General features: G+C 40.4%; 1 protein-coding gene across 2 annotated transcripts in view; it reads left to right on the top strand.

Annotated features, from left to right (window-relative positions):
• Positions 1–9,613, top strand: part of LOC118338092 (PC-esterase domain-containing protein 1A-like) — a gene marked incomplete at its 3' end in the record, with an annotated part of 18,724 nt that extends 9,111 nt beyond the window's left edge. For both annotated transcript variants that reach the window (XM_035675276.1, XM_035675277.1), the window contains 7 exon segments: positions 395–545; positions 1,826–2,078; positions 2,912–2,992; positions 3,102–3,185; positions 4,563–4,646; positions 9,285–9,416; positions 9,515–9,613. In XM_035675276.1, the coding sequence (XP_035531169.1) occupies positions 395–545; positions 1,826–2,078; positions 2,912–2,992; positions 3,102–3,185; positions 4,563–4,646; positions 9,285–9,416; positions 9,515–9,613 (884 nt within the window).
• Positions 9,614–9,882: the final 269 nt, after the last annotated feature.

A 9,882-nucleotide genomic window follows, 5' to 3' on the forward strand; every position in this document is an offset into this window, starting at 1 on the left:
TACCATATAAAACTTACTGCTGACCAACAAATTAATGGGGTCAGCAGCCTGTATGTGGAGAGAGGCGGGGTGGGGCAAGCCGGTGTGTATTAGAGGTGTAGTTGTGTGCGTGTGTGCGTACACTATAAACACAAGGCTTTAAATAGAAGCAGTCATCGGTATCGGCTGATACTGCTTCTAGTGATCGGTGATAGGCCTCAAAAACCCTGACCGGAGCACCCTTAAAATCATTAGTTGTGGGAGGACATTATAAAGTAGTAGTCAGTGGACATCCAAATCACATACTAAAACTCATAATAACTCATAATACAATAAGACATTTTTTAGTATTGCCAAAGTATGTATGGTGGCTTCATTTTCACTAATGTGTTTTTCTAAACGTTTGCTATGTCAGGTATGGCCTGGGGGGTCTCCAACAGTACAAAGAGAACCTCCACAAGTTCTTTGGCCAGATTAAAACTATTGTTCGCCATGACTGTCTCATCCTGTGGAGTCTGGCCATGCCGCTTGGCAAGAAGATCAAGGGTGGATTCTTGGTGCCTGAAGTGAGTATCACAACTATGGGCCTGCAGGTTTTCTTTCCAGCTAAACAATACACCAGCTGATTTCACTTATTAGCCCCTTCATCCAGAGAGCAGGGAAATGAGCAGCTGCATATTGGCATTGTGGAATTAGAAGAGCTGCAGAGATAAAGCATATAAAGAGATTGGCTTATATAATGTTCTCACATTGGCTTGGACCTTTGCTCTTTGAGAGAGACCATAGCAACATTGTCAGAACTGTGGGTTTTGCTTTGCAGAGTTTCCTATCTGTAAAGATAACACTAAATACTGGCCTTGAGGAATTAATGAGTTTTCGGCTGCTGAATGAGGTGATTACCTTTTCTTAAACATCATCATTTTGTATTCTGACTGTATACATACAAAATAGAAATAACAATCTATAGACTTCTCCAGGAAAGCAAAGAGAGGCTGATAGAACACAATACTGCAGCACCTCTTAAAGAGACCTCAGTATCCTGATCATTTGATGAAGGGGCAGTTACATTACCGGCATGCCATCCTAATTTACCATACTCTGAGTATTTTCTTTTCGATGCTAGCTCCACCATTCTGTTTCCCCTCACTAGTGCCATCTCTAACCATCTCTGAGGCTAGATGGGTAGAGAGTAAAATCAGCTGGTAGAATCCCAAAGCAGACCGCAGTAACCAAATGTATGGACTACAGTGGGACAAAGATGACTCTTAAAACCAGTGGCATTAGTGCAGGGACAAGTGGGATTAGCAACGTGTAACCGACTAGTCGACTAATCACGCTCATCCCTTCCAAATATTATATATAATGTATTATTAAAATGTTTAGGCCTGAGGTTTCATTATTTGCCTCTGGTCCATGTACTCAAACTGTAACATTACAGCATTAAACCTGACACTTGGGCCACCAAATAGATACATACCATTAAACATGTCAAATACATATACAAATACAATACAAATTTTAAAAAAAAATAATAATCAAAACATTTACTTCACAATCACAAACATACTTTGGCTTTCATAGAACATAAAGCCTATCACACGTGCATAAGAATTCAAAATAAATGAGTATTATTATGGCTCAATAATTTGATGGCTGTAATTTAATTATCCCGATAATTCATAATTAATTTGTAATGTAATTTGTATCACTAGCTTTTATGTGCAAATTTAAAATGCACATAGATGCACTTTGAGAGACAATCAGTGTTATAGAATTATTAACAAGAATTACTACCAAACACAAATGTTAAATTGTTAATGAACTGCGTATTATTGAATCACAACAGGTGAGTCACTTGGGCCCCTCGCTGTGTTATGACATCATTGAGGCCAACTTCTACAGCGGTCGGTTGGCAGAGGCCTACGGCTTGGACGTCCTCGACCTCCACTTCCACTTCCGCCTCAGCCTGCAGCACCGCATGCCCGACGGCGTCCACTGGGACGCACTGGCCCATCGACACATCAGCAGCCTGCTGCTGCAGCACATCGCTGACGCCTGGGGAGTTGACCTGCAGGACCCACCCTCCCCCCCAGGACAAGGTGAATGCACACACAGCTGTTCCACTGATATACTGAGTGCTGACATGTTATTGGCCTGCCATTTCAAATGGAGCATGGTTCAGTCCAGTGACTGCTGCACCTCTGTTCTGACATGGTTTATTGACTCTATATTTACTGTGCTCTGTGTTCAACCCCTGACTACTTCAGGGGTTGTCTATAGGAACACCATTCCCTGAACTGATGGATTCTGCATATATAAGTAGGCACACAACATGTTTGATTGATATTACCACCCTGGACGTCATTGGAAGCTTTTTATGTTTTTTTCTTTTTCAAAAACCCTGTCAGTTTGACTCAAATGACAAAATGGGCTCTTGCAATGATAAGGATGTCCTCTATTTCTGGAAGAGCTGCACACACAAAATGAAAGAAACAAATCTAAAAGGAAGACGACAATTGCTGCAAAAATCCTTTTAGTTAGGTGGTGAAATTTATCAAAAAAGAAGACAAGGAAGTCTAGAGCCTACCATCAGCACATCATCAGCACATAAGCCATTTTTAAGGTAATCTTTGATTTCTGGGCAAAATGAGAAAGTCTCTTATAACATGCAGTATTGAATATCTTACTGCTTTTAAAGTCAGTTAAGATTGAAGGTGAATTGAATACCTTATTTCAGGAATCTAATCAAAAACCCATTAAAAAACCCCTATTTATTTCGAGGAGAGAGAACCAAAAGTGCAAAAAAGTAAACTAATTTCCATGATTTTGAGACTCATTCCTGCAGCCCTCTATATTGACCGTCAAGTGTGAAATTTGGTGCATGAAGCAGTTCTGTGACAGAGGTGTTGTCAGATGATGTCTGAATGTTTAGTACTTCAGGGTGGCATAGAGGAGTTTGGACACCACAATATCAGACCCGAGTGGCCCCGTCCGAGGCCCCTGCTGAACTCAGGTTAGTAAAATCAAGTTTCTCTTATTTTTAGTCACTCAGACATTAGGACTCACTGGCATCAGTTTGATTCATTTACATCATTTATTCCTATGCTGTCGTTTTATCTCAGTACCCCTCCAGAGACATGGCCTGGTCCGATACCAGCAGAGTCACTTCAGGTCAGAAAGATTTCAGCTGGTTCCTCCAAATTCAGGTAAGAAATCCTGTCTGTGGTCTTGTTGGCCTTGTGTGTGTGTTACTCTTTGTGAATATACATCAAATAAACAATCTTTTGATTTAAATCCGTACTACATGTTGAAAATGTCCATCTTAGGTGCCGTTAGACTGTAGAGATCCGTTTTCACTTTGACAAAAGCAAATGACCAAACCAATCAGAGTGTCATCTCCCGTTCCCAGGGTGTGCTTACACCTTACACATTGCTATTTAAATGGTGGATTCTGCAAGTTGGAGAAGTGAACGGTTTTCTCCTGAGGAAAGGGGGCTGCTCGTGTGCTTATCCCACCAGGCAGTAACATACATCTGTAATCTCCTGTCAGATGGAGACTAATGCCAGCTGCCCCTATGCATTCATACCTTCAATAGAACTCTGGCTGGTCACTTGCAAAGAAGTGCAGTGCAGATGTGACTTTGACAACAACTAGGAGTGCATAGGGACATCTGAAATTAGTCACCAAATCATCTGACAGGAGATTACAGATGTATTTTAATGCCTGTTGGGATAAGTGAAGTTTGCAGCTGCACTCATCTTTGTGTCTATGTAATGTTAGCTAATCCTTGGGGACAAATGTGCCCGTCAAAGTACATCCACTAAGCTTGTTTTTGCCACACTATAAGGTATCCCTACAGAGATAGACCTTCTGTTTAATCCGAAATGGCCATCATATCGCTATCGCTCGCCACCAGCATAACAGAAACAGTAAATTTACCTTGCTGATCATTGTAACATGAACTTCATTCAAGGTGAACAGAAATAAAATAAAAAATAAAAACCATCTTTGTTAGTCCACTGTTCCAACAATCACCAACTCTGGTTTGGTGGAAATAAATGCTTAATTCACCGACAGTTGAGAAAAAACAGCCAGTACAAGCAAAGGGAGTACAATGATAGAGGTTTAATTGTCTGCATGCCAAATTTTTTTGGAAAAAGACCAATCCGAGTCTATTGGTCTTTAAACAATGAGCAAGCCAGATGCTCTTAAAGCTTACATTAGAAAAGGTTTCTCATAAAAGGAAAAAGAGTTATGTTCAAAAAGGTTTTGTGTTGGGACTTAATCAATTAGAGTAAACCTTGCATACTGTTTTGTGTGAGCTCTTGAGACAGTAATTATGTGAAGTTTATTAAATAACCCTTCATAATTTATTTTCAATTTAGAAGTACTGCATTAGCAATAACAGATGTATGAAAAGACTGATTTGTGTCTCTTGTTTATTTATAAATGCCTTAATCTGTTTTTCTTTACACAAGGCAATTAATAATTATATATTTGTATATATATATATATAATAACTATATATGTTTATATAGTTCAACCTAAAGAGAGCTGTTTTTGTCTTACATGTGGATGGAAGACAGGGCAGTGAACATCAGACCCCTGCTGCTGCCAACACATTTCGCCAATCAGCCTGCACAGCCTGCTGATGACCACTATGGAGGTAAAGCTCCAACCAGTCTACCTACAGTGGAATTACTGTATGCCTGGAGAATTACTGGGCTTGATGAACACTATTTCCACCTATTCTTCATCATTCTCTCCAAAACTTGCCTGCTTTTGCATACTTGCAGCTACAAACTTTCCAATTTTAAAATATAAAATAAGTTTAGGAGATGTCCTGATGTGTTCAAATTGGTGCCATTGTGCATACTAAAAGTTAAAACATTTTGTTTTATTAACCAAGGCACATAAATAATAAACAATAAATAGCAGACTGTGAGTAACACTTAACTTTTTAACATTTCTAGCTGTCTTTTCAGCCACACATTTATTATTTTCCATCTTCGGTACATCCCCAGTTTAAAATACGTTTTACCTGAACTTTAGCTAAATGTTAGACACCATTTTTAATTCCTATCATACGTAAGAGACACACCAGCATTGTGTATTTTGCCCTCATAGTAGTTCATTTTGTAGAAGTAGTGACATCAGTACACATCCAACCACTTTAATCTAATAGTCCTTTTCCATACACGTGTTGGCTTGGCTTGACTCGGTGTTACTCGGCGCACCAGCCCAGGGTGGCAGGGATTTGCATCTCTGTTAGGACAGGGCTACCCACTTGAAGGTGCATCTGTATAAGGAAGAGAGAGCAGCGACGGTCAAGAGAGGTCAATATTGAATAAAGAGAGGGAGAACAAAGCAGTGAATGAAATAAATAAAACATAAGTTTCTGATTGTTTCACTGCGGTTACGTTCTATAGCACATGTAGATTTGTTTTTATTGAAGAATAGCCGCTAATTTGGTAATAAACACATTTTACTTCCTATAAATTCTTATAAGTCCCTGGTTATATTAGAAAATGTGGGGTTTTTATCAGCAGGAACTTAACACGATACTTATACAGCATAGAACAGGAAACCGTTAAATAAAGCTGATATCTAAAAGTACAAACAGGGACCACTTAAAACCACAAAGATTCAGGTAGAAGCTACAAAAGTACTGAGAGCTCAACGCTCAGAGGCTTCTAAAAGTGTCTCTCTCTCTGCTCTCCTGTACAGACAGGAATCTCAGAACATACTGATGTTTGAGGGTGAGAAGGGGGGTTGTTAGGGGTTTGTCGACAAGATGTCACTGCAACCCGCTTGTAGGGGGTCGGGCGCATTTTGGCCCCACTCTGGAGATACTCCTTCTCGAGCACACACCGCGCACACCGCGTTTTAAATGGTAGTGGAAATGATTTGACTTGTGCTAAAGTGCTAATGGAAATGCCCTGATGATGATCATGATGAATTATGTCAAAGTAATGGACTCGCTTATTTTCCTTGAGGCAACTTCAAAATGTGGTTCACAAGTTAAGCTAATCGAATGTGATTTATAGAGTAACACACTGGTTGGTATGAAGTCGCACAGTTCACAGGGAATGTCTGAGCAAAAGAAACAAGTTAAGAAGTCAAATAAACTCTCTATAGTTGTCTAGAGACCTGTGAGCTTCAGAGGTTCAGTTATGGCCTAAAGGTTAGAAAAGCAGGCTTGTGACTGGTCGTCCGATCCTCAAACCAGCAAGATACATTGAGGTGGGGAAAGAAACAGCAGCACTTTTACCACTCCCTCATTACCACCACCGAGGTGCATAATACTGGTGCTCAGTGGCCATTAGATCAGGCTGTGGTTCTACTTGACAGGTTTCATGTAGAGCTGCAACATACAATTATTTTAATTTTCAATTAACCTTTGATTATTTTCTCGAGTAATAAATTAGTTATTTGGTCCATAAAATGTCAGGAAATGGTGAAAAATGTTGATCATTGTTTCACAAAGTCCTCAAATGTATTTTCTCGTCCACAACCCAAAGATATTCAGTTTGTGGACCAAAGAAACCAGAAAATATTCACATTTAAAAAGGTGGAATCAGAATTATTTTCCTAAAAACTCAACACAATCAATTATTAAAATAGTTGGCAATTAATTTACTAGTTGACAACTAATTGATTAATTGTTGCAGTTCTAATTCCAGGTGTGAATGTGTGTAATAGGATCAGAGATTTTCTGAACAAGAGAGCTTGGCTCTCAACTGAAACACCCTGAATAAATAATGGTATGGTTAAAAAAAATATAATGTGAGCAATTTCCCAAATCCAGGTAAGAAACGCTGGTAGACTCAAAACTGTAATCACAGCCAATGGTAACTCCACAAAGAACAGGTTATTACTGAAAACATAGAGCCATACTGCAACATGCTGCAACACTCATGGAAGCAAACAGTAGACTGCGCTGGATTAAAAAAGACGACTTGATTGTAAGAGGCATCGGCTGCACCTTGAGGCTTCCAAAAACTGGAATCATACCTCTGTAAAGATACACGTCTCTTTTGCTGTAGTTCTTAGTGCTGTAGTTCTGCTTTTGTTAGCAGACATTTGCCATGTATTTTTTGAGAGTAGGAAGCTTCCAAAACTACATGTTGACCACAGTGTGACACTCACTACACACAGGATGACTAATTACTAGCGGTCTAAGGTTTATGTGATTTGAAATTAAGCATGTTGCATTGATACAAATCTGTGATCAGTGATCTATCCGTATTGGCCCCTGTCACTAATTCTGATCAAAAAGGGATTTGTGGGCCTAATGTGGATCAGGTATCCTTTATCTAATGATGAAGAACCACCACTTTAAAATACACTCTCCTCCTAGGACCAGAGGGAGCTTGAAGGATGAAATGCAAGCAGTGTGAACAAGCAGATAAATCCCAGTGAAGTGTGGATGAGCACTGTCTCACCTCATTACACCAGGTTTGAGCATGACAGTCAGCGGGCTACCTCTGTGAACTTCCCTTCTCCAACAAAAACCACTGATGCATGCCTTGCATTCTTCCAATTTAGTTTGAATGAGCTCTGTGGAGTCCTAGCTAAAGCTGAAGTGAACACTTGTACCAAAGGAGGCCAGAGAGAGAAGCAAAAGACTAGGATATCATTAATAATCATTGACAGAGCTCTATAGATCTTTTTTTACTCTTAGAAGACGAGGCGTCTTTTTTGTCTTAATGCAACATTAAGGCTTGTCCAGTACAGGTGGATTTTTTTGTAGGGCACTTGGAAGGAAAATTTACTTGACCACTGGACAAGTAAAAACTCAGTCTTCACGCTGGTTGTTTCGGGGCGGATTTGACATTGTACTTGTCCACTCTTGTTGTCATGCCCGCTGTACTGTGCTTTGAATGGCTGGTGAAAGAATTGCATCTGCTCCTCACTACAGTATACTGGACCCTTTACATTTTGCCTACTGTGCCAATCGACCAGTGGAAGATGCCATACAAGACTATGGCTAGAAGAATGATGATCCCAACCACCTGGATAACTGCTGCGGTAGGAAACTGGATACACCAGGCCATCCCTGAGAGGCTCAGGAAGTGCTTTTGAGAATTTTCCTGAGAGTCTTAGATCCCCTGCCTCTGCCCCCAATCATTTATTTATTATTATTCCTATTCTATTTATGGGCTCAAATTGGCAGGATTACATGTGGTTGTACTTTTTATATGAATACACATGGCAAATAAGCTTGATTGATGGAAATAGACTTGATTGATTGATTTAAAATTCTCATAAGCCCTGTGTCTGTTGTTTTCCCTCAGGCATTTTATATTTTTCATGGCCATCAGACGTGTCTGCCCACTTGGCAGGGTCCATTGATTGCATCGGTACAGCAATCAGCCCTTATTCAGAGGAGAGCCTTCAGCTGTTTGCCAATTCACAATAGCTAATAAAGAGCCTTTTGAGAGTTATAAAAGCCCCCTGCCCACCTTTAATCAGCCAGAAAGAATAATCACCAAGTCATGCTCTGGTTTCTCTGCTGCTGTTTGTAATTCAACTAACTTCAACATCGCTATATTCAATTCAATCGAAAATTGCCCTTATTTTTTTCTATGTACTTTATATAGCGCCTTTCAGTCTTACGACACTCAATAGCGCTTTTACCTATACCCACAGTTCACGCTTCACACCATTAAACCATCAAACAAAACTACCTCATTCATACACATTCACACACCGATGCACAGCATCGGGAGCAATTCAGGGTTCAGCATCTTGCTCAAGAATACTTCGACATGTGGCGAGAGGAGCCGGGGATCGAACCAACACTGTGTAGCAGCACTGCTACCAACACTGTGTAGCAGTAAATACTTGCTCTCCTATGTGTTTTGTATTCTACCTAGTGTCAGATTTGTTGCTTTTTCCTAATTGACCCAATTTCTGCTTCTCACTCCTTTTTATTTTTCTTTCCTGCATCCTGTGACTATTTTTTTGTAGTTTCAAAAACTGCATCAAGAAAAGTGGGTGTGGTTTGATCAGATTTGAGTGACAGCGCTGGCAATAAAAACAAACCCACAACTGCCCAACATTCTGATTTAAGTGCTGCTAAATCCTGATCCTTGTGAACGGAATAACTCCCGCCCAGTTGAAATCAGTGAGAAGAGTCTCCATCACCATTTGGCACAAACAATTTTCCATTGGTTTCTTGTTCTGATCAAAAGATCTTGTTAAAAATTAAGGTTTTTCTATTGACAACTAGTCAATGATCAGTGATGATGTATCTAAGTCTAACCCTAACCTTGTTATTCTGTGTTTCTGTATGTCCCAGCTGTAGATTTACCCATGCAGCACCCCCTCTACTGGCAGCAGAGTTCAGCCCCTGTTGGAGTAGGTCAATGTCACCTACCGGTGCAGAGTCATGCTCCTCTTGCTGCTCGAAACTGGACTGTCAGCAGACAGTGTAAGTTCAACAGAGTCAGTCACCTTGCCTCCATGTAGTCAGAGTTTTTTGGCAGTATGGCATTGTTGTGACTGTGTTCTCTCCTCCGTTGCTGACAGATTATAAGCCTTTGCCACCAGCCAACCTTTGGCCGAGGCAGCACGTTCACCGTCCGATCAGAGCCACCTGCTCGCTGATGGACTCCAGGTTCGCTGCAGGTATGATGCCTAATATTATCCAAGCACCAATTAAAACTGCTAAACAGACTTTCCCAAGGGAAATTAATTTATTTCCTTGTACTCTGCCACTCCAATAAGCACCTCTCCAAGAATTCTGACAATATATAGATATATCTGGCAGAACTCCAAAAACCTATAATTATCCAATGTGCTTTGTTTAAAGTCCTTCCAAGAGTCCCCAAACGCTCCCCATCTGGCTTACTGACTGGAACGCTGGTCTCACAAAGCCGGTTACCCACTCTGCTCTA

This window comes from Morone saxatilis, unplaced genomic scaffold (assembly GCF_004916995.1).
Source record: "Morone saxatilis isolate NCDOM2014 unplaced genomic scaffold, NCSU_SB_2.0 Contig4, whole genome shotgun sequence".
Classification (NCBI taxonomy): domain Eukaryota; kingdom Metazoa; phylum Chordata; class Actinopteri; family Moronidae; genus Morone; species Morone saxatilis.